This window comes from Salmo salar, chromosome 13 (genome assembly GCF_965601325.2).
Source record: "Salmo salar chromosome 13, fSalSal1, whole genome shotgun sequence".
Taxonomy (NCBI): Eukaryota; Metazoa; Chordata; class Actinopteri; order Salmoniformes; family Salmonidae; genus Salmo; species Salmo salar.
This window is the reverse complement of record NC_138303.1, coordinates 113,719,976-113,746,247: the sequence shown is the minus strand read 5'-3', so window position 1 is coordinate 113,746,247 and position 26,272 is coordinate 113,719,976. Positions and strand designations below refer to the sequence as shown.

Sequence of the window (26,272 nt, the reverse complement as noted above, 5' to 3'; positions counted from 1 at the left end):
ATGAGGGAGAGTGACTGTAGTTTTTCTTTTTTCAGCTGCAGACTACCCGGAAATTACGGGTTCCATTTTTACCGTAAAGCGCATGGTCTCAGGGTTAAGAGCGCGGATATTCGGAGAGTGACGGACGGAGTGACGGAGAAAGAGAATACCAGATTATTTTTTTTTCTTCCTCAAGATCAAATAGATGATATTGGAATACATTTTGGGAAGTATATATATTTTACTACCGGAAATTGAGACAGAACCTAACTATAGGTCATGGATATAAATAATAACATAACTACTGTATAATCATGTGCAGTAGCTTGTGTCCATCATTCCCAAATTTTTTTTTTTTAATGTTGTTTTCCATTGACCTACATTGGGATGGATATATGAAACCAAAACGGAATACTCGATATGTTTTATAATTCGATTTTTTTTATATATATATAATGAAAACCTTTGGAGATGAGAAGGTGCATTTGTAGTGAAGATTTCTGTGTCTGTGCACGAGTTGTGTCCGCACTCGCGCCTGTTGGTGAAAAAGCGCACAACTTTGCTCTGTCCGGGATATTTATTAGAAGGGAGACGGATATCTAGCTGGCGCTGCGCGGGGACATCACACGGGGCAGGGGAACGAGTGGGAACTCAGTGTTTCGGTGTGGTTGGAAGGCTCTGTCTGAGTAATGACGGCTCTCAGGATCTGGAGTGCGTTCGGTCGGTTTGCGCGGCTTCCTTTTCTCGCACCGTGCACCGTGCTGCTCTGCTTTCTGGTCCCAGAATGTCTGTCCCACCCGCAGCCCTGTCAGATTCTCAAACGGATTGGACACACGGTGCGCGTCGGGGCTCTGCACCTACAGCCAAGGCTCTTCAATCACGATCCCACCTTCAGGGGCAAGAAAGAACCCCTTGTCCCCGTGGATGAATGGGACACGGACGGAGGCTCGAGGGAGGCAGCGGAGAGACAGTTGGAAAAGATTACCAAAAGTGTTAATGACCACGGTTTACGCAGCCTAAGGACTAAAGGCACAGGGAACAATCAACAAAAGGACAGGGGGAATAAAAGTAAAAATATGTACAAACAGGTGGAAAGCGGGAGTCGTGTGTTTATGCCAAGGGACTCTATCATATTAGCCATGGAGACGTTAAACCGCATGGTCGGTTTGTTACCATATAATCTCTCACTGGAGGTGGTGATGGCCGTGGAAGCGGGGCTCGGAGAATTACCCGCTTTCTCCTTCTCATCTTCCCCTACCACTGTCTGTGAAGACCCCATGTCGTTTCTGCAGAGTGTTTGTCATACTGTTATAGTCCAAGGAGTTTCTGCTATGATGGCTTTTCCTCAGACCAGGGACGACCTGGTGAAGTTGGAATTCATCGCGTCTGCGCTTCAGATTCCGGTCATCAGTGTTGTCCAGAACGAATTCAAACGGGAGAGTAAGGTAAGGCGACTATCTCTGTACAAACACAATACACCTGTGCATAAACACGGGTGTCAATGTTGTCTTACCCATTTCTTGTGCACGAACGGTAAAGAGCGCTTGGAAACTCGATGCTAGAACAACTAAGAGTTGCTGTGTGTTCAGCATCACGGGGGACAGCGCAGCCCGCTGCTTTAGGGATTACAATACAACCTAAATATTAATATGTTTCCTTCCATGTCCCTCCTGTGTAAGGTAACGAGCTAAACTCACAATTACACTCCATGAACAACCTGTCAACGAACATAACAATATCTGCATAAACAAACAATATCTGCATAAACAAATAAGGAAATGGTCAGTCAGTCATTCAAATTAACATACATGGTTGGGCAATAATATTATTAGAAGATTAAATGATATGCTATACCCAGAATTGTAAATTCGACCTATGTAGCATGTAGCTATCTCTCAGACACACAAAAACATATCCTGTAGAACATCCGCATAGCTCCACGTTGCGGCAGCAGCACATAGCATCACATCATGACATCTGGCGGCATATTGATTAAAACACTAATGAACGTCAAACCTTCAACAGGTGCGTTTTCTCTCTCCAAAAGACAATATTCTTTATTAAACAGATGGCGTAATTTCCTGTCATGTCTCATAAGTTATAATGTTACATATGGGTGTAAATGTCAAAGGGAATCCACCAATAATATGGTAAATGATATGTAGAAACCTTCCCCTTCTCATCAGACACATGCACGAACGCACACGCACACACACACACACACACACTCACACACACACAGAGAGAGAGAGAGAGAGAGAGACTTCACCTCGCTCCCCTTGTATCTCCCTCAGCATGAAATAACTAGAGACTAGAGAACTACAAAATATGCCAATTAGGGCTTTTGAGAGGTTGACTGTTGGCATACAAAACCAATGCCAACTGAAATATACTTAGGTCTAAAACGAATTCATGCTTGACTTGTAAATGCAAGCTTTTCATTCACAATGCATTAGAGACGGACGTCGGAGCGGGAAAACACGGTGATTAAAAAAGGGAGGAATGTAGAGTGAGTAAAAGAAAGGACATTTATCCAACTGTTAAGATGAACATTAGAATAAAAAAAAAACTGCTAAATTAGCGAAATTGAGGATGAAACATCAGTGAGTGAAGATCACGTCACTGAGGAAAATATTGCCGTGGCAGAACAGGACGTTGCAGTGGTTGAGGACAAAATTGAGTGACAATCAGCAGCCTTTTGAGAAACGTAAAATGGCTGAAATTGTTGGAAACATTGGACAGTTTGACGGAAGTATTGAGCAGTGGCGCTCATACAGAACGGTCTGAATTGTGAATACATTATTTCTTTTTTAGGCTTCGTAAGCTGCTACAGTCAAGACAGGCCAGATAATAAAACGTATGGAGATATTGTTTCACTTCGTAGCCCACATACTAATCTTTCTGTAAAGGTGTAATAAAGAACAGCGTTAAACTCACAGTGCTCTGGTAGTTAATGCAGCAGCAAGCATTGTCACTGATTCTCCCTCTTCCTGATTTCTTCTCTTGAACCTAAACATTTTAGCAATGACTAGTGGTTTTGGTGAAATGTGTCCTTTCAGTGTTTCCACAGTACAGTAAAGTAGAGTACAGTAGAATAGGGCTCCAAGTGGCGCAGTGGTCTAAGGCACTGCATCTCAGTGCTAGAGGTGTCACTACAGACCCTGGTTCGATTCCAGGCTGTATCACAATGTTTTTTTTAAATGCTGAGTGCTTAATGTCCCTGCCAGCCAAGTGTATCACACTCACAAATGCTTCACAAGTTATTTGTAAGCCTTCAAATAATGTAAATAATATAGCTTAAATAATTTATTTTCATTCCTTCTTAGTCTCCCTGTCTGACTCCTGACCTATTTAGAGTGTTTATATGCTGTTTAATACGACATGTAGCCTATTTGGAAGTGATGAGCGCTTCTCTTCATGTTGTTTATTAAAACACCTTTCATTTAAATCATATGGTTTGGTTTCAATAATTCAAAACCAAGTAGTCACAAAAAATAGATGGGTGTTGGTTAAATTGAGATTTTGATGAATGGAGTTGCATTTTTTTCCCCCTGAGCGAGGAATGGTTTTTAGCGGAGCAGTTGGAAAGGATGTTGAGTGCCGGAGAGTACCCCGTAAGCGATGAGTGGGATTTCAGACCACATACTCTGATCATCACAGGGGCAGCTGTATCTTGTGTCAGACACAGTCCACAGAAAGACACTGAAACACCTTCCACTTCAACCAGCATACTAGACATCATGTTAAAGACTTCAACGTCATCCAGGATACTGGACATCATGTTCAAGACTTCCACTTCAGCCAACATACTGGACATCTGTACAGGAGGAAGTTCACCGTTACAGATCATCATCCGCTGATGAACCACATACTGGTATTCCGTCACTGCTGCCAGCAGAATGCAAAGGTGGCTTTTGTTGTTGTCAGCACACACCTACAACATCAAGTACCACAAGTCAGAAAGGCAATGCAACGCCTGTGGTCAAACCAGAGTCTTCTACTTCAGACAATTGTGGAGAAATAACAGAAACAACCCGGGGTGTGTTATCTGAAGTGATGGAGATGCTCAGAAGCTGAAACCTGGCCTTTTCAAGAAGAGAACTGAGCTGTACAGTCCAGTTGTCTTCTGTGGGGGGGGAGGAGAGTTATCATTCTGGCCTTCGCTGAGGGAATCAGTGTTGCAACTGCTGCACTCAGGTCAAAGCTTCTTCTGGTGGCCTGGATTGGATGGAAGCTGATAAAAAAAAAAAAAGTTTCCTCATGTCAGAAGGTTTGCAACGTAGCTCAACTTGCACCTCTTCATCCGTGGGATTGGCCAGAGGAGGCGTGGCAACACATTCACATCAAATTCACAGGTCCGTTTGAAGACAGAACGTTTCTCGTGGTCATGGATTCTCATAACAAGGGGCCATCATGAGGTCTACTACTGCAGTTGTCTACGTTCCTACAGGTGAATAGCGTACAACACTTCAGGTCCGCGCCGTATCATCAACGGGCCGGCCGGGGAGGTTTGTACAGACCATGAAACATGCTTTGAAAGCGTTTCAGGGTCAAGGGACACTGTACCAACGCTTGAACAACTTCCTGCTATCCAGGAACTCGCCACACACAACCACAAAATCTTTGCCTACTCATGAAAAGAAAAGCTTGTAAATGTGTTTATTTATTGGAGATCTACAAAGCTGTTTATTTATTTAATATATTTATTTTAATATTTTAATTATTTGGTATTTTATTAGGATCCCCATTAGCTGTTGCAAAGTAGCAACTACTCTTCCTGGAGTCCACACAAAACATGAAATATTACATAATACAGAACATTAATAGACGACAGCTCAAGGACAGAACTACATAAATTACATTATTATTATTATTTTTTACAAAAAACGTAGCCAACATATCAATACATACACACACACACACACACACACACACACACACACACACACACACACACACACACACACACACACACACACACACACACACACACACACACACACACACACACACACACACACACACACTATCTAGGTCAAATAGGGGAGAGGCGTTGTGCCATGAGGTAATTAATCTGTTTTTTGAAACCAGGTTTGCTGTTTACTTGAACAATATGAGAAGGAGTTCCATGCAATACTGGCTCTATATAATGCTGTACACTTTCTTTAATTTGTTCTGGATTTGGGGACTGTGAAAAGACCCCTGGTGGCTTGTCTTGTGGGGTAAGTGTGTGTGTCAGAGCTGTGTGTAAGTTGACTATGCAAACCGTTTGGGATTTTCCACACATTGTTTCTTATAAAAACAGGAAGTGATGCAGTCAGTCTCTCCTCAACTCTTAAACAAGAGAGATTGGCATGCATAGTATTTATATCAGCCCTCTGATTACAATGAAGAGCAAGACATTGTTCTGGGCCAGCTGCAGCTTAACTAGAACTTTCCTTGCAGCACTCGACCACATGGCTGAACAATAATGAAGACAAGACAAAACTAGAGTCTGCAGGACTTTTGAGTGTGGTGTCAAAACAAACAGAGCATATCTTTATTACGGACAGACCTCTCCCCTTATTTACAACCATTGAATCTATATGTTTTGACCATGACAGTTTACAATCTAAGGTAACACCAAGTAATTTAGTCTCCTCAACTTGTTTAACAGCCACACCATTCATTACCAGATTCAACTGAGTTCTAGAACATAGGGAATTATATGTACTAAATACAATGCTCTTAGTTTTAGAGATGTTAAGGACCAGTTTATTACTGGCCACTCATTCCAAAACAGACTGTAACTCTTTGTTAAGGGTTTCAGTGACATCATTAGCTGTGGCTACTGATGTGTATATTGTTGAATCATCAGCATACATAGACACACATGCTTTGTTTAATGCCAGTGGCAGGTCATTAGTAAAAATAGAAAAGAGTAGAGGGCCTAGAGAGCTGCCCTGCGGTACACCACACTGTTTGACATTAGAGAAGCTTCCATTAAAGGAAACCCTTTGAGTTCTATTAGATAGATAGCACTGAATCCACGACATGACAGAGGTTGAAAAGCCATAACACATACGTTTTTTCAACAACAGGTTATGGTCAATAATATAAAAGGCTGCGCTGAAATCTAACAGTACAGATCTCACTATCTTCTAATTATCAATTTCTTTCAACCAATCATCAGTCATTTGTGTCAGTGCAGTACATGTTGAATGCCCTTCTCTACAAGCATGCTGAAAGTCTGTTGTTAATTTGTTTACAGAGAAATAGCATTGTATTTGGTTAAACACATTTTATTCCAACAGTTTGGTAAGAGCTGGCAGACAGCTTATAGGTCTGCTGTTAGAACCAGTAAAGGCCGGTTTACCACTCTTGGGTAAAGGAATTACTTTGGCATCCCTTTTTTGTGCCCACTTTACCAATAATTGGCAAATGGTTTTTACCCATCATTTAATTTAAAGTACTCCAAAGTGTTTTGTCCATCATTCTTTATATCACTGATCTTGGCTTCATAATACAGTTTCTTTTTTCTTTTTTTGTTGAGTTCAGTCACATACTTTCTAAATATGCAGTAAGTCAGCCAGTCAGATGTGCAGCCAGACTTACGAGCCACTTCCTTTTGTCCCATCTCTTTCAACCACACCATTTTTCAATTCCTCATCAATCCATGGAGCCTTAACATTTCTTAGTCAGTTTCTTAACAGGTGCATGTTTAGACCTCTGTTTAAATCATTATCACGCATTTTACATACATTATTTAGATACTGACTGTTAGCACTTGGTGGCCTATAGCATCAACCCAAAAGAAAAGGCTTTAGATGTGCCAAGTGAACCTGCAACCACAACACTTCAATGACATTTGACATAAGATCTTCTCTCTAGCATTACAGGGATATGGCTCTGAATATATACAGAAATTCATCCCCCATCAGCGTTCCTGTCTCTTCTATAAATGTTTTATACTTGAATTGCTACTGATGTATCATCAAATGAATTATCTACGTGAGTCTCAGAAATGGTTAATATATGAATGTTAACTGATGTTAGTAAGTTATTGATTTCATGAACCTTATTTTTAAGGCTACATACAGTACAGTTGAAGTCGGAAGTTTACATACACCTTAGCCAAATACATTTAAACTCAGTTTTTCACAATTCCTGCCAATTAATCCTAGTAAAAATTCCCTGTCTTAGGTCAGTTAGGATCACCACTTTATTTTAAGAATGTGAAATGACAGAATAATAGTAGAGAGAATGATTTATTTCAGCATTTATTTCTTTCATCACATTCCCAGTGGGTCAGAAGTGGAAGTGGAATAGGCCAAAATTCACCCAACTTATTGTGGGAAGCTTGTGGAAGGCTACCCGAAACGTTTGACTCAAGTTAAACAATTTAAAGGCAGTGCTACCAAATACTAATTGAGTGTATGTAAACTTCTGACCCACTGGAATTGTGATACGGTGAATTATAAGTGATATAATCTGTCTGTAAACAATTGTTAGAAAAATGACTTGTGTCATGCATTTTTTACATTTGACATTTTAGTCATTTAGCAGACGCTCTTATCCAGAGCGACAAAGTAGATGTCTTAACCGACTTGCCAAAACTATAGTTTGTTAACAAAACATTTGTGGAGTAGTTGAAAAAACGAGTTTTAACGACTCCAACCTATGTTGGAGTCATTAAAATGCACTAAAATGCACTATGTAAAGTGGTTGTTCCACTGGATATCATAAGGTGAATGCACCAATTTGTAAGTCGCTCTGGATAAGAGCGTCTGCTAAATGACTTAAATTTAAATGTAAATGTGTATGTAAACTTCCGACTTGAACTGTACAGTATATTAAAATGGGCTATTTTCAGCCCTTTCCTGCGTAGCTTTTCAGAGATAGACATAATATTGAAAAGAGCAGACAAAGCAAAAGAAAATAAATATACATTCAGCAGTCCATTAATCATTTGCTGCGAACCCATAGGCTTGGCTCTCTCATCCCTTCCAGGCTTCTGGGAGGGAGGGTGGACAATGAGTCTGTCGTAGTGGATGTAAGCAATGTCCCCACGCGCTCTGGCAGTTTTCATGTCTGGGATCAGTTCTTTCCTCTTCTGGCCACAGCTTCAGGATAGCCTTGGTTGAGGAAGATATACGTTCCTCTCAAGTTCTTGGCTCTTTCCAGAACAGCTACCTGGTCCTTGAACCTCAGGAACTTGACCACTATTGGCCTGGACCTGTCACCTGGGCCGGTGGTGGGTTTTGCAGTGCTGAGGGCGCGCTCCACCTCAATCTTCCTGTGGTCCATCTTCAATTTCTCAGAGATCATTTCTCTCACTTTGTCCTAAACTCCGTCCAGGTCTCTTGTGAAGATTCTGCAATTCTTTCCACAACCATGTTGTTCTGCCTTGATTGTCCCTCATTGTTATCATGGATTCACACACGGAACTCTCTCAATGACTTACAGATTGTTGTCATCTTGCCGTTCTCCTGTTTCAACTCGTCGAGCTGACCCTGGGAGAACTGCAACCTGTTCTTCCGGTCCTGGACCTCTCTGGTCAGGTTGTCCATTCTTTTATTAGTATAATCCACGAGTATTTTGGACAAAAACACTTGAAGCTATTTTGTTGTTGTTGTCACAACTGATTGTAGAACTATTTTTGTTTGTTTAAAAGATCCTTTATCTGAGATAGAGAGACACCACTGTCCTCAACGGTAATCCCACCGGCTTTGGCCTTTGTCAATGGTAGCTAGCAACGTTTACAGCGTTACTCCTCGCAGTTCCAGACAAGGCATGTCACAGGGAAGATTAAAAACAACAAACAGCAGGGATCTAGACAGCAACAAACCTGGGACAATCCGCTGTCTCAGCCACAGTGGCTAACCACGTCGCGGGCTGTGTTCAAGCCCTCAAGAAACCCAGGCAGCGGGATAGGCAGATAGCTAGCAGCTAGGCTCAGACCCGGACTTGGTCGGCAGGATCACTGAACAGAGAGTAGCAGTCCTAGCAACTGATGTCAACTGCGTCGTGGGATCCAAACTACTAAGAAACTTTCCAATATACATTTAAAACAACACACTTTCCAAAACAACAAACCGAGCTCTCCCTGTTTCCGTGTTCAACAGGAAGTGACAGGGATTGGATATAAACAAGAAAGGGGAGCTGTGAAAGTGTAACAAACTGGTTCATCATAAGAGGAGATGTTATATATTAGGATTGTACCATTAGCACTTCCAGACTTACCGTAGTTGTGCCCCAGAGCATCATGAGTGTTGGATGATGTAACTTAGCACGTTCCAGAAAAAATGGATGACGATTTAAAGATAAAAAAATACGATTTACTGTCCACACCACTGGGATCAAATTATCCTGTCTCTCTGTCTCTCTGTCCCTCTCTCTCTGCCTTTCTCTGCTTTTCTCTCTCTCTGCCCTTCTCTGCTTTTCTCTCTCTCTGCCCTTCTCTTTCTCTGTCCCTCCCACTCTCCATTTCCATTTCAATTTGCTTTATTGGTATACCTTATAACGTATTGATACATATTGCCAAAGCACAATGTTACATTGGAAAATAAAGCAATTAAAAATAAAGTTCTTTCTCTCTCATACCAAACATCAGATTAGACAGTTATCATCAGATCATTGGTATCTATGCTCTACAAGCACACTTCTCTGGCCAGGCTGAGACCCGGGCTGAGACCCAGGCTGAGACCCAGGCTGAGACCCAGGCTGAGACGCAGGCTGAGACCCGTGCTGAGACCCAGGCTGAGACGCAGGCTGAGACCCGGGCTGAGACCCGGGCTGAGACACAGGCTGAGACCCAGGCTGAGACGCAGGCTGAGACCCGGGCTGAGACCCGGGCTGAGACGCAGGCTGATAGCCGGGCTGAGACCCGGGCTGAGACCCGGGCTGAGACACGGGCTGAGACCCGGGCTGAGACCCGGGCTGAGACCCGGCTGAGACCCGGGCTGAGACCCGGGCTGAGACCCGGGCTGAGACCCGGGCTGAGACCCGGGCTGAGACCCAGGCTGAGACCCAGGCTGAGACACAGGCTGAGACACAGGCTGAGACCCATGCCACATGCTACGTTATAGCAACACAGGAAAACACCTCCTGCTCATTAGCCATTAATAACTATTTACTGTGTATCAATACACATCGAATAACAATTACAACAGTGGTGTGTGGTTCTTTGGGTCCCAAATGGCACCCTATTCCCTACTTTTGAGTAGAATCCTATGGGCTGGTCCTATGGGCCCTATTCAAAAGTAGTGCACTATGTAGGGAATAGGGTTCCATAGAGTTCTGGTCTAAAGTAGTGCACTATATAGGGAATAGGGTTGCATAGGACTCTGGTCAAAAGTAGTGCACTACATAGGGAATAGGGTGCCATTTGGTACTTGGCAGTTGTGTTGGAAGGGGATGAGAGTTGTGCCCTGAGGGCAAGAAGGGAGGTATTTTTAATGTTGTTCAATAGCAGCGCATCCTCCTGTTGATTGGGCTGATAAATAAAGAGAAATCCTGTAATTAGTTAACCGGAAGGGTTCTGTAATTAGTTACCCTGAAGGGTTCTGTAATTAGTTAACCGGAATAGTTCTGTAATTAGTTAACCGGAAGGGTTCTGTAATTAGTTACCCGGAAGGGTTCTGTAATTAGTTAACTAGAAGGGTTCTGTAATTAGTTAACCGGAAGGGTTCTGTAATTAGTTACCCTGAAGGGTTCTGTAATTAGTTACCCTGAAGGGTTCTGTAATTAGTTACCCTGAAGGGTTCTGTAATTAGTTAACCGGAAGGGTTCTGTAATTAGTTAACTAGAAGGGTTCTGTAATTAGTTACCCGGAAGGGTTCTGTAATTAGTTAACCTGAAGGGTTCTGTAATTAGTTACCCTGAAGGGTTCTGTAATTAGTTAACCAGAAGGGTTCTGTAATTAGTTAACCGGAATAGTTCTGTAATTAGTTAACCGGAAGGGTTCTATAATTAGTTACCCGGAAGGGTTCTGTAATTAGTTAACTAGAAGGGTTCTGTAATTAGTTACCCGGAAGGGTTCTGTAATTAGTTAACCTGAAGGGTTCTGTAATTAGTTACCCTGAAGGGTTCTGTAATTAGTTAACCAGAAGGGTTCTGTAATTAGTTAACCGGAATAGTTCTGTAATTAGTTAACCGGAAGGGTTCTGTAATTAGTTACCCGGAAGGGTTCTGTAATTAGTTAACCTGAAGGGTTCTGTAATTAGTTAACTTACTTGATGGGTTCTGGGAGCCATGCCACACGCTGGGGCCATAGATAGCTTCTGTGTGTGTGTGTGGGGGGTCATCTAAGTCAGGTTTATCCAAGTCAGGTTGCTCAAAGTCAGGTTTATATGAGTCAGGTTCATCTGAGTCAGGTTTGATCTTAGGCTTGAAGCCCCCAGACATTTACAAGAAATCCTTGTCGGACCACATAATGATCTGCAGGGTGTGAGGATAATTCATAGCATGAGACAGCTTCATGTACAAGTAGAACCCCTGGGTAGGACAAGTCTCTGTCGCAGGGCATTACCCCTACCCCATCGGATTACTTCTAAAGTGCCAATCACAGAGACAATGTTAGAGTCTGTGGTATGACTCGGCCTGGGGTCATCCCGAAGGTTGGTCACAACAAAACTTCCAATCCCATGGAGGACACTCTAACTCCAAGAACACCGAGTTAGTCCTACTTTTATTCTGATTTACAAGACTGTATTACACACTGCAGCGTTACTATTCTGGATAAACACTGCAGTGTTACTATTCTGGTTACACACTGCAGCGTTACTATTCTGGTTACACACTGCAGCGTTACTATTCTGGTTACACACTGCAGCGTTACTATTCTGGTTACACACTGCAGCGTTACTATTCTGGTTACACACTGCAGCGTTGCTATTCTGGATAAACACTGCAGCCTTACTATTCTGGTTACACACTGCAGCGCTACTATTCTGGTTACACACTGCAGCGTTACTATTCTGGATAAACACTGCAGCGTTACTATTCTGGATAAACACTGCAGCGTTACTATTCTGGTTACACACTGCAGCATTACTATTCCGGATAAACACTGCAGCATTACTATTCCGGTTACACACTGCAGCGTTACTATTCTGGATAAACACTGCAGCGTTACTATTCTGGTTACACACTGCAGCGTTACTATTCTGGATAAACACTGCAGCGTTACTATTCTGGATAAACACTGCAGCATTACTATTCTGGTTACACACTGCAGCGTTACTATTCCGGATAAACACTGCAGCGTTACTATTCCGGTTACACACTGCAGCGTTACTATTCTGGATAAACACTGCAGCCTTACTATTCTGGTTACACACTGCAGCGTTACTATTCTGGTTACACACTGCAGCGTTACTATTCTGGATAAACACTGCAGCGTTACTATTCTGGATAAACACTGCAGCGTTACTATTCTGGTTACACACTGCAGCGTTACTATTCCGGATAAACACTGCAGCGTTACTATTCCGGTTACTGCAGCGTTACTATTCTGGTTAAACACTGCAGCGTTACTATTCTGGTTACACACTGCAGCGTTACTATTCTGGTTAAACACTGCAGCGTTACTATTCTGGTTACACACTGCAGCGTTACTATTCTGGTTACACACTGCAGCGTTACTATTCTGGTTAAACACTGCAGCGTTACTATTCTGGGCACACACTGCAGCGTTACTATTCTGGATAAACACTGCAGCGTTACTATTCTGGTTACTGCAGCATTACTATTCTGGTTACACACTGCAGCATTACTATTCTGGTTACACACTGCAGCGTTACTATTCTGGTTACACACTGCAGCGTTACTATTCTGGTTACACACTGCAGCGTTACTATTCTGGTTACTGCAGTGTTACTATTCTGGTTACTGCAGTGTTACTATTCTGGTTACACACTGCAGCGTTACTATTCTGGTTACTGCAGCCTTACTATTCTGGTTAAACACTGCAGCGTTACTATTCTGGTTACACACTGCAGCATTACTATTCTAGTTACACACTGCAGCGTTACTATTCTGGTTAAACACTGCAGTGTTACTATTCTGGTTACACACTGCAGCGTTACTATTCTGGATAAACACTGCAGTGTTACTATTCTGGTTACACACTGCAGCGTTACTATTCTGGATAAACACTGCAGTGTTACTATTCTGGATAAACACTGCAGTGTTACTATTCTGGATAAACGCTGCAGTGTTACTATTCTGGTTAAACACTGCAGCGTTACTATTCTGGTTAAACACTGCAGCGTTACTATTCTGGTTACACACTGCAGTGTTACTATTCTGGTTAAACACTGCAGCGTTATTATTCTGGTTACTGCAGCGTTACTATTCTGGATAAACACTGCAGCGTTACTATTCTGGTTACACACTGCAGCGTTACTATTCTGGTTACACACTGCAGCGTTAAAAAATTCTGGATAAACACTGCAGCGTTACTATTCTGGTTAAACACTGCAGTGTTACTATTCTGGTTAAACACTGCAGCGTTACTATTCTGGTTACTGCAGCGTTACTATTCTGGTTACACACTGCAGCGTTACTAATCTGGTTAAACACTGCAGCATTACTATTCTGGTTACTGCAGCGTTACTATTCTGGTTACACACTGCAGCGTTACTATTCTGGATAAACACTGCAGCATTACTATTCTGGATAAACACTGCAGCGTTACTATTCTGGATAAACACTGCAGCCTTACTATTCTGGATAAACACTGCAGCGTTACTATTCTGGTTACTGCAGCATTACTATTCTGGTTAAACACTGCAGCGTTACTATTCTGGTTAAACACTGCAGCGTTACTATTCTGGTTACACATAGCAGCGTTACTATTCTGGTTACTGACTGTGTCTGTCAAACTGTAATACTCACTGCAGGTCTAAGATCTGTTTGTGGTCTTACCAGCTCCATTGCTTTCAGACTTTAAAAAAAAAAAGTTTTTGTGTGTTTTATTAAGATAGAACAGTGAAGAAGAGTCAGTTAAGATGAGACAGTGAAGGAAAGACAGTAGAGAGGAGATTGGAGAGGAGACAGTGCAGAGGAGGCAGTAAAGAGGAGACAGTGAAGAGGAGAGAGTGAAGAGGAGACATTGAAGAGGAGAAAGTGAAAATTAGAAAGTGAAGAGAGGAGTGGAGAGGAGACAGTAAAACGAGGCAGTAAAGGAGAGTCAGAGACGAGTTGACAGTAAAGAGGAGGCAGTGAAGAGAAAACAGTATAGAGGAGACAGTAAAGAGGAGAGAGTTTAGACGAGACAGTGAGGAGGAGACAGTAAAGAGGAGGCAGTGAAGAGAAAACAGTATAGAGGAGACAGTAAAGAGGAGAGAGTTTAGACGAGACAGTGAGGAGGAGACAGTAAAGAGGAGACAGTGAAGGGGAGGCAGTGGAGAGGAGACAGTAAAGAGGAGACGGTATAGAGGAGACAGTAAAGAGCACAGGGAAGAGGGGACAGCAAAGAGGAGACAGTAAACAGGAATCAGTATGGAGGAGACAGTGAAGGGGAGACAGTAAAGAGGAGTGAAGGGGAGGCAGTGAAGAGGAGACAGTAAAGAGGAGACAGTAAAGAGGGGACAGTAAAGAGGAGACAGTAAAAAGGAGACAGTAAAGAGGAGACAGTAAAAAGGAGACAGTAAAGAGGGGACAGTAAAGAGGGGACAGTAAAGAGGAGACAGTAAAGAGGAGACAGTAAAAAGGAGACAGTAAAAAGGAGACAGTAAAGAGGGGACAGTAAAGAGGAGACAGTAAAGGGGAGACAGTGTAGAGTCAGTGAACAGTAGTCTAGACTGTACATGCAGACCCCAGTAGTCTAGACTGTACATGTAGACTCCAGTAGTCTAGACTTTACATGCAGACTACAGTAGTCTAGACTTTACATGCAGACTACAGTAGTCTAGACTGTACATGCAGACTCCAGTAGTCTAGACTGTTTATGCAGACTCCAGTAGTCTAGACTGTACATGCAGACCCCAGTAGTCTAGACTGTACATGCAGACTCCAGTAGTCTAGACTGTACATGCAGACTCCAGTAGTCTAGACTGTACATGCAGACTCCAGTAGTCTAGACTGTACATGCAGACTCCAGTAGTCTAGACTTTACATGTGTGGCAGGTTCCACAGCTTTAACCATTGGACCACACAGACTGCTGTCATTGTCATGCCAAACATGATAATGACCCAAACATTATTTTGCTTGATAATGAGCAATGCAGTTGTCAAGAACGGACACAGATGGAGTCCTTTTCATCAGTGCTCCCTCTAGCGAAACGTTCTGCCACGGTAAACCAAAACAAGGTTTTCTGATTGAACATTTTCATGTTACCCCTTCCCAGTTTCAGTCTGTTTTCATCTATTTAAAGACATCCTCAAGTGATTATTTTACTTTTCTTGTCAAAAACGTTATCTCAAGTATAAATATAGTAAAATACACACACTAAAGAATACGTTTTCAGCAAACTTCAAGGAGTAGGGCATTCAAGAAGTTAGTCTGATGATAATTTGTGAGTTCATCAGCCTTCCCCTTGAAGAACAACAGAGGAGCAATAGAGGAAAAAGAGGAAAGACCCAGTCTCCATTGTGTTACAGTACTTTATGACTTACTGGACCAGCTATGAGAGGAAAGGCCCAGTCTCCATTGTGTTACAGTACTTTATGACTTACTGGACCAGCTATGAGAGGAAAGGCCCAGTCTCCATTGTGTTACAGTACTTCATGACTTACTGGACCAGCTATGAGAGGAAAGACCCAGTCTCCATTGTGTTACAGTACTTTATGACTTACTGGACCAGCTATGAGAGGAAAGGCCCAGTCTCCATTGTGTTACAGTACTTTATGACTTACTGGACCAGCTATGAGAGGAAAGGCCCAGTCTCCATTGTGTTACAGTACTTTATGACTTACTGGACCAGCTATGAGAGGAAAGGCCCAGTCTCCATTGTGTTACAGTACTTTATGACTTACTGGACCAGCTATGAGAGGAAAGGCCCAGTCTCCATTGTGTTACAGTACTTTATGACTTACTGGACCAGCTATGAGAGGAAAGACCCAGTCTCCATTGTGTTACAGTACTTTATGACTTACTGGACCAGCTATGAGAGGAAAGGCCCAGTCTCCATTGTGTTACAGTACTTTATGACTTACTGGACCAGCTATGAGAGGAAAGGCCCAGTCTCCATTGTGTTACAGTACTTTATGACTTACTGGACCAGCTATGAGAGGAAAGACCCAGTCTCCATTGTGTTACAGTACTTTATGACTTACTGGACCAGCTATGAGAGGAAAGGCCCAGTCTCCATTGTGTTACAGTACTTTATGACTTACTGGACCAGCTATGAGAGGAAAGGCCCAGTCTCCATTGTGTTACAGTACTTTATGACTTACTGGACCAGCTATGAGAGGAAAGGCCCAGTCTCCATTGTGTTACATTACTTTATGACTTACTGGACCAGCTATGAGAGGAAAGGCCCAGTCTCCATTGTGTTACATTACTTTATGACTTACTGGACCAGCTATGAGAGGAAAGGCCCAGTCTCCATTGTGTTACAGTACTTTATGACTTACTGGACCAGCTATGAGAGGAAAGGCCCAGTCTCCATTGTGTTACAGTACTTTATGACTTACTGGACCAGCTATGAGAGGAAAGGCCCAGTCTCCATTGTGTTACAGTACTTTATGACTTACTGGACCAGCTATGAGAGGAAAGGCCCAGTCTCCATTGTGTTACAGTACTTTATGACTTACTGGACCAGCTATGAGAGGAAAGACCCAGTCTCCATTGTGTTACAGTACGGCATGACTTACTGGACCAGCTATGAGAGGAAAGGCCCAGTCTCCATTGTGTTACAGTACTTTATGACTTACTGGACCAGCTATGAGAGGGAAGGCCCAGTCCTCCATTGTGTTACATTACTTTATGACTTACTGGACCAGCTATGAGAGGAAAGGCCCAGTCTCCATTGTGTTACAGTACTTTATGACTTACTGGACCAGCTATGAGAGGAAAGGCCCAGTCTCCATTGTGTTACAGTACTTTATGACTTACTGGACCAGCTATGAGAGGAAAGGCCCAGTCTCCATTGTGTTACAGTACTTTATGACTTACTGGACCAGCTATGAGAGGAAAGGCCCAGTCTCCATTGTGTTACAGTACTTTATGACTTACTGGACCAGCTATGAGAGGAAAGGCCCAGTCTCCATTGTGTTACAGTACTTTATGACTTACTGGACCAGCTATGAGAGGAAAGGCCCAGTCTCCATTGTGTTACAGTACTTTATGACTTACTGGACCAGCTATGAGAGGAAAGACCCAGTCTCCATTGTGTTACAGTACGGCATGACTTACTGGACCAGCTATGAGAGGAAAGGCCCAGTCTCCATTGTGTTACAGTACTTTATGACTTACTGGACCAGCTATGAGAGGAAAGGCCCAGTCTCCATTGTGTTACAGTACTTTATGACTTACTGGACCAGCTATGAGAGGAAAGACCCAGTCTCCATTGTGTTACAGTACGGCATGACTTACTGGACCAGCTATGAGAGGAAAGGCCCAGTCTCCATTGTGTTACATTACTTTATGACTTACTGGACCAGCTATGAGAGGAAAGGCCCAGTCTCCATTGTGTTACAGTACTTTATGACTTACTGGACCAGCTATGAGAGGAAAGGCCCAGTCTCCATTGTGTTACAGTACTTTATGACTTACTGGACCAGCTATGAGAGGAAAGGCCCAGTCTCCATTGTGTTACAGTACTTTATGACTTACTGGACCAGCTATGAGAGGAAAGGCCCAGTCTCCATTGTGTTACAGTACTTTATGACTTACTGGACCAGCTATGAGAGGAAAGGCCCAGTCTCCATTGTGTTACAGTACTTTATGACTTACTGGACCAGCTATGAGAGGAAAGGCCCAGTCTCCATTGTGTTACAGTACTTTATGACTTACTGGACCAGCTATGAGAGGAAAGGCCCAGTCTCCATTGTGTTACAGTACTTTATGACTTACTGGACCAGCTATGAGAGGAAAGACCCAGTCTCCATTGTGTTACAGTACTTTATGACTTACTGGACCAGCTATGAGAGGAAAGGCCCAGTCTCCATTGTGTTACAGTACGGCATGACTTACTGGACCAGCTATGAGAGGAAAGACCCAGTCTCCATTGTGTTACAGTACTTTATGACTTACTGGACCAGCTATGAGAGGAAAGACCCAGTCTCCACTTGTGTTACAGTACGTCATGACTTACTGGACCAGCAGTTGAGATGTGCCTTTTGTTAATTAAGTAAATCAGGTGACAAATGAGCTGAAAATGAGACTATAGTAGGACTTTAACACCTAATGAATAGATCACCGTTACCATCAGGTCAATTGGGACTCATAATTTAATATGCTGCTGAAGTGGCATGACGTCCTGTCTTTGTTTCGACATCTGGAGATACATTCATGAAGGGATGAAGAGCTCTTCTTTAGTGTGTGTAGATTAGCTTGTTTTCTGTCTGTCAATTACAGGAGGTAGTCTTCAATATAGCCCCGGCCCCCTTGGGAAATGACCCAGCCTCACTAAGCACCTCATTCGGCCTCTCTGGAAAGACCCCCAGCTCATCTCCAGGCAACGGCTGTGTCCCAATTGAAACCCAATTCCGTGTATTATTTAACTAGGCAATTCAGTGTATCGTGCACTATGTTGTGTCAAGATGGCGCCGACAGACATGGCAGCTCTGCATCTAGCTCCTAAGAAACTTTGCAGTATTTTTTTATTTTGTGTGTTATTTATTGTATTAGTTGCCCAGAATGTATTTTTTTGTTGTGTTATTACCTACAGCTGAAAAGAACTTTTGGCTATCAGAGTGGCGGTAACTCACCAGCATTACGACCAGGAATACGACTTTCCCAAATTGGATCCTTTGTTCGTACCCCCCAGGGCAATTGAACTTATCCCAGAGGCTACTCCAAGACGCCGCTGGCAGAGAAGACGTATTTCAGAGTGGACTTCTAGTCTGACTCAGGAGGTGTGCACACAATCAACCACTTCCGAGTATATTACTCGCTAATGTTCAGTCTATGGACAATAAAGTAGACGAGCTCAGGGCGAGGGTCTCCTTCCAGAGAGACATCAGGGACTGTAACATACTCACGGAATCATGGCTCCGTCCGGATATATTAACGCTGTCCATATAGCCAGCTGGATATTCAGTTCATTGTGCCGACAGAAATATCTCTCCCGGAAGAAGTGTATGTTGTCTGGTGTATGTTTCATGATTAACTACTCATGGTGTGATTGTGACAATATACAGAACCTCAAGTCCTTTTGTTCACCCAACTTAGAATACCTCACAATCAAATGCCGACTGTATTACCTCCCAAGAGAATTCTCTTCGGTTATAGTCATAGCCGTGTATATTCCCCCTCAAGCCTGATACCCCGACGGCCCTCAAGGAACTACACTGGACTTTGTGCAAACTGGAAACCACATATGTTGAGGCCGCATTTATTATAGTTGGGGATTTTAACAAAGCAATTTTGAGGAAAACGCTACTGAAGTTTTCAAAAAAACACATTGACTTTAGCACTCGATCTGTAAAAACAATAGACCACTGCTACTCCCCCTTTCAAGATTCCTACAAGGCCCTCCTCCTCTTCCCTTCGGCAAATCAGATCACAACTCCATTTTGCTCCTTCCTTCCTAGAGCCAGAAACTCAAACAGGAAATACCCGTGCTAAGGTATATTCATTCAACGCTGGTCTGACCAATCGTAATCTATGCTTCCAGATTGTTTTGATCATGCCGGACATGATATGTTCCAGGGTAGCCTCTGAGAATAACATTGACGTATACATGGACATGGTGACTGAGTTCATCAGGAAGTGTTAGGGGTTAGGGGTTAGTGCTCACTTCAGCTAGGGGATGAGGGGTTAGTTATTGATGAGTGTTCTATTCTAGCCACCTTCTATTGACCAACCAGGGTTTGGGCCTTAACACTAGATCCGCCTGGCCTTTCTGCCTGTAAGTACCCGTTAGATAACGTCTGCCGATGCATATCAACCCACAAGGTGCACAAACATAAGCACCAAAGCTTTATAAATAGTGCTTGCGCTATTGCAAAGGATTAATTGCTTGAAGAAATATTAGTGGAAATACACTGCTCAATAAAATAAAGGGAACACTTAAACAACACAATGTAACTCCAAGTCAATCACACTTCTGTGAAATCAAACTGTCCACTTAGGATGCAACACTGATTGACAATACATTTCACATGCTGTTGTGCAAATGGAATAGACAACAGGTGGAAATTATAGGCAATTAGCAAGACACCCCCAATAAAGGAGTGGTTCTGCAGGTGGGGACCACAGACCACTTCTCAGTTCCTATGCTTCCTGGCTGATGTTTTGGTCACTTTTGAATGCTGGCGGTGCTTTCACTCTAGTGGTAGCATGAGACGGAGTCTACAACCCACACAAGTGGCTCAGGTAGTGCAGCTCATCCAGGACGGCACATCAATGCGAGCTGTGGCAAGAAGCTTTGCTGTGTCTGTCAGCGTAGTGTCCAGAGCATGGAGGCGCTACCAGGAGACAGGCCAGTACATCAGGAGACGTGGAGGAGGCCGTAGGAGGGCAACAACCCAGCAGCAGGACCACTACCTCTACCTTTGTGCAAGGAGGAGCAGGAGAAGCACTGCCAGAGCACTGCAAAATGACCTCCAGCAGGCCACAAATGTGCATGTGTCTGCTCAAACGGTCAGAAACAGACTCCATGAGTGTGGTATGAGGGCCCGACGTCCACAGGTGGGGGTTGTGCTTACAGCCCAACACCGTGCAGGACGTTTTGGCATTTGCCAGAGAACACCAAGATTGGCAAATTCGCCACTGGCGCCCTGTGCTCTTCACAGATGAAAGCAGGTTCCCACTGAGCACGTGACAGACGTGACAGAGTCTGGAGACACCGTGGAGAACGTTCTGCTGCCTGCAACATCCTCCAGCATGACCGGTTTGGCGGTGGGTCAGTCATGGTGTGGGGTGGCATTTCTTTGGGGGGCCGCACAGCCCTCCATGTGCTCGCCAGAGGTAGCCTGACTGCCATTAGGTACCGAGATGAGATCCTCAGACCCCTTGTGAGACCATATGCTGGTGCGGTTGGTCCTGGGTTCCTCCTAATGCAAGACAATGCTAGACCTCATGTGGCTGGAGTGTGTCAGCAGTTCCTGCAAGAGGAAGGCATTGATGCTATGGACTGGCCCGCCCGTTCCTCAGACCTGAATCCAATTGAGCACATCTGGGACATCATGCCTCGCTCCATCCACCAACGCCACGTTGCACCACAGACTGTCCAGGAGTTGGCGGATGCTTTAGTCCAGGTCTGGGAGGAGATCCCTCAGGAGACCATCCGCCACCTCATCAGGAGCATGCCCAGGCGTTGTAGGGAGGTCATACAGGCACGTGGAGGCCACACACACTACTGAGCCTCATTTTGACTTGTTTTAAGGACATTACATCAAAGTTGGATCAGCCTGTAGTGTAGTTTTCCACTTTAATTTTGAGGGTGACTCCAAATCCAGACCTCCATGGGTTGATAAATTGGATTTCCATTGATTATTTGTGTGTGATTTTGTTGTCAGCACATTCAACTATGTAAAGAAAAAAGTATTTAATAACATTATTTCTTTCATTCAGATCTAGGATGTGTTTTTTAAGTGTTCCCTTTATTTTTTTGAGCAGTATATATACACAGTATATATATATATATATATATATAGTATATATAAATTAAAAACATAACAACAATAGTCATTTGTTTAGATAGATGTGAAGGACATGTTAGGTATAATTCTACAAAGTCCTAGAAAAAAACTTTGGCCTGTTGCCTATTTTCATTTCAATAAAAGTGTTACAGTTTTGATCAAATGTATTTGTAGATTTGATTAGTTATAGTAATTCAGTTTCGGGGCTTTGTGTGAGGAAAACAGGGCTGGTGCGTTGGAGCTGAAGTTACTTTAAAATGGTGTGAGGAAAACAGGGCTGGTGCGTTGGAGCTAAAGTTACTTTAAAATGGTGTGAGGAAAACAGGGCTGGTGCGTTGGAGCTAAAGTTACTTTTAAATGGGGTTTTATTTTTATATATTTCACCATTATTTAACCAGGTTGGCTAGTTGAGAACAAGTTCTCATTTGCAACTGCGACCTGGCCAAGATAAAGCATAGCAATTCGACACATACAACAACACAGAGTTACACATGGAATAAGCAAAACATACAGTCAATAATACAGTAGGGTTAGGGTTAGGGTTAGGGTTAGTGAGTGCAAATGAGGTAAGTTAAGGCAATAAATAGGCCATGGTGGCGAAGTAATTACAATATAGCAATTAAACACTGGAATGGTAGATGTGCAGAAGATGAATGTGCAAGTAGAGATACTGGGGTGCAAAGGAGCAAGATAAATAAATAACTACAGTATGGGGATGAGGTAGGTAGATAGATGGGCTGTTTACAGATGGGCTATGTACAGGTGCAGTGATCTGTGAGCTGCTCTGACAGCTGGTGCTTAAAGCTAGTGAGGGATATATGAGTCTCCAGCTTCAGAGATTTTTGCAGTTCGTTCCAGTCATTGGCAGCAGAGAACTGGAAGGAAAGATGACCAAAGGAAGAATTGGCTTTGGGGGTGACCAATGAGATATACCTGCTGGAGCGTGTGCTATGAGTGGGTGCTGCTATGGTGACCAGTGAGCTGAGATAAGGTGGGGCTTTACCTAGCAGAGACTTGTAGATAACCTGTAGCCAGTGGGTTTGGCAACGAGTATGAAGCGAGGGCCAACCAACGAGAGCGTACAGGTCGCAATGGTGGGTAGTGTATGGGGCTTTGGTGACAAAACAGATGGCACTGTGATAGACTGCATCCAGTTTGTTGAGTAGAGTGTTGGAGGCTAATTTATAGATGACATCGCCGAAGTCGAGGATCGGTAGGATGGTCAGTTTTACGAGGGTATGTTTGGCAGCATGAGTGAAGGATGCTTTGTTGTGATATAGGAAGCCGATTCTAGATGTAATTTTGGATTGGAGATGCTTAATGTGAGTCTGGAAGGAGAGTTTACAGTCTAACCAGACACCCAGGTATTTGTAGTTGTCCACATATTCTAAGTCAGAGCCATCCAGAGTAGTGATGCTGGACGGGCAAGCTGGTAGGAGCAGTGATCGATTGAATAGCATGCATTTAGTTTTACTTGCGTTTAAGAGCAGTTGGAGGCCACGGAAGGAGAGTTGTATGGCATTGAAGCTCGTCTGGAGGTTTGTTAACACAGTGTCCAAAGAGGGGCCAGAAGTATACAGAATGGTGTCGTCTGCGTAGAGGTGGATCAGAGACTCACCAGCAGCAAGAGCGACATCATTGATGTATACAGAGAAAATAGTTGGCCCAAGAATTGAACCCTGTGGCACCCCCATAGAGACTACCAGAGGCCCGGACAACAGGCCCTCCGATTTGACACACTGAACTCTATCAGAGAAGTAGTTGGTAAACTAGGCGAGGCAATCATTTGAGAAACCAAGGCTGTCGAGTCTACCAATAAGAATGTGGTGATTGACAGAGTCGAAAGCCTTGGCCAGGTCGATGAATACAGCTGCACAGTAATGTCTCTTATCAATGGCGGTTATGATGTCGTTTAGGACCTTGAGCGTGGCTTAGGTGCACCCATGACCAGCTCTGAAACCAGATTGCATAGCGGAGAAGGTACGGTGGGATTCGAAATGGTCGGTAATCTGTTTTTTAACTTGGCTTTCGAAGACCTTAGATTCGAAGACCTTAGAAAGACAGGGTAGGATAGGTATAGGTCTGTAGCAGTTTGAGTCTAGAGTATCACCCCCTTTGAAGAGGGGGATGACCACGGCAGCTTTACAATCTTTGGGAATCTCAGACGATACAAAAGAGAGGTTGAACAGGCTAGTAATAGGGGTTGCAACAATTTCGGCAGATAATTTTAGAAAGAGAGGGTCCAGATTGTCTAGCCCGGCTGATTTGAATGGGTCCAGATTTTGCAGCTCTTTCAGAACATCAGCTATCTGGATTTGGGTGAATGAGAAATGGTGGGGGCTTTGGCGGGTTGCTGTGGAGGCTGCCGGGCAGTTGACCGGGGTAGAGGTAGCCAGGTGGAAGGCATGGCCAGCCGTAGAGAAATGCTTATTGAAATGATCGATTATAGTGGATTTATCGGTGTGTTTCCTATCCTCAGTGCAGTGGGCAGCTGGGAGGAGGTGCTTTTATTCTCCATGGACTTTACAGTGTCCCAGAACTTTTTTGAGTTAGTACTACAGGATGCAAATTTCTGTTTGAAAAAGGTAGCCTTAGCTTTTCTAACTGCCTGTGTATATTTGTTCCTAACTTCCCTGAAAAGTTGCATATCACGGGGGCTATTCGATGATAATGCAGAACGCCACAGGATGTTTTTGTGCTGGTCAAGGGCAGACAGTTCTGGAGTGAACCAAAGACTATATATATTCCTAGTTCTACATTTTTTGAGTGGGGCATGCTTATTTAAGATGGTGAGGAAGGCACTTTTAAAGAATAGCCAGGCATCATCTACTGACGGGATGAGGTCAATGTAATTCCAGGATACCCCGGACAGGTCGATTAGAAAGGCCTGCTGGCAGAAGTGTTTTAGGGAGCGTTTGACAGTGATGAGGGGTGGTCGTTTGGTCGCAGACCCATTACGGATGCAGGCAATGAGGTAGTGATCGCTGAGATCTTGATTGAAAATAGCAGAGGTGTATTTGGAGGGCGAGTTAGTTAGGATGACATCTGATAACAGGGCTGGAGCATTGGAGCTGAAGTTAGTTTTGAATGGGGTTTGATAAAAGGCCTGGAGAGTTGGAGCTGAAGTTAGTTTTGAATGGGGTTTGGTAACAATAAATAGGACCCGCATTACACCAGTCTCAGCGTCAACAGTGAAGAGGCGACTCCGGGATGCTGGCCTTCTATGCAGAGTTCCTCTGTCCAGTGTTTGTGTTCTTTTGCCCATCTTACGCTTTTCTATTTTTTGGCCAGTCTGAGATATTGCTTTTTCTTTGCAACTCTGCCTAGAAGGCCAGCATCCTGGAGTTGGTTGAGAGAGCCATGGGGGCGCATCGGCAGGTGGCTCGGTCAAAGGCCTTCGGACCGTTTCTGAGTATCTGTGACTGCTGTATTCTTACAACAGTGGTGAAAAAAGAACCCGATTGTCGGACTTGAGTAAAAGTATAGATACCTTAATAGAAAGTTGCTCAAGTAAAAGTGAAAGTCAGCCAGTAAAATACCTCTTGAGTGAAAGTCTAAAAGTATTTAGTTTTAAATATACTTAAGTATGAAAAGTAAATATAATTGCTAAAATGAACTTAAGTATCGAAAGTAAAAGTATTAAGCAAAGCAGACGGCACCATCTTATTGTTTTAAAAATGTACGGATATCCAGGGACAGACTCCAACACTCATTATTTACAGATATCCAGGGACAGACTCCAACACTCCAACACTCATTATTTACAGATAGCCAGGGACAGACTCCAACACTCCAACACTCATTATTTACAGATAGCCAGGGACAGACTCCAACACTCCAACACTCATTATTTACAGATAGCCAGGGACAGACTCCAACACTCCAACACTCATTATTTACAGATAGCCAGGGACAGACTCCACCATCCAACACTCATTATTTACAGATAGCCAGGGACAGACTCCACCATCCAACACTCATTATTTACAGATAGCCAGGGACAGACTCCAACACTCATTATTTACAGATAGCCAGGGACAGACTCCAACACTCCAACACTCATTATTTACAGATAGCCAGGGACAGACTCCAACACTCCAACACTCATTATTTACAGATAGCCAGGGACAGACTCCAACACTCATTATTTACAGATAGCCAGGGACAGACTCCAACACTCCAACACTCATTATTTACAGATAGCCAGGGGCAGACTCCAACACTCCAACACTCATTATTTACAGATAGCCAGGGACAGACTCCAACACTCATTATTTACAGATAGCCAGGGACAGACTCCAACACTCATTATTTACAGATAGCCAGGGACAGACTCCAACACTCATTATTTACAGATAGCCAGGGACAGACTCCAACACTCATTATTTACAGATAGCCAGGGACAGACTCCAACACTCATTATTTACAGATAGCCAGTGACACACTCCAACACTCATTATTTACAGATAGCCAGGGACAGACTCCAACACTCATTATTTACAGATAGCCAGGGACAGACTCCAACACTCATTATTTACAGATAGCCAGGGACAGACTC

General features: G+C 43.5%; 1 protein-coding gene across 1 annotated transcript in view; it reads left to right on the top strand.

Moving 5' to 3' along the window:
- The first annotated feature begins 494 nt into the window (after nt 1-494).
- Nucleotides 495-26,272, top strand: part of LOC106568587 (glutamate receptor ionotropic, NMDA 3A) — a 129,083-nt gene continuing 103,305 nt past the window's right edge. The window contains exon 1 of the mRNA XM_045692701.2: nt 495-1,424. Coding sequence (XP_045548657.2) covers nt 669-1,424 — 756 coding nt within the window. The 5' untranslated portion in view covers nt 495-668. The remainder of the gene's footprint in view (nt 1,425-26,272) is intronic.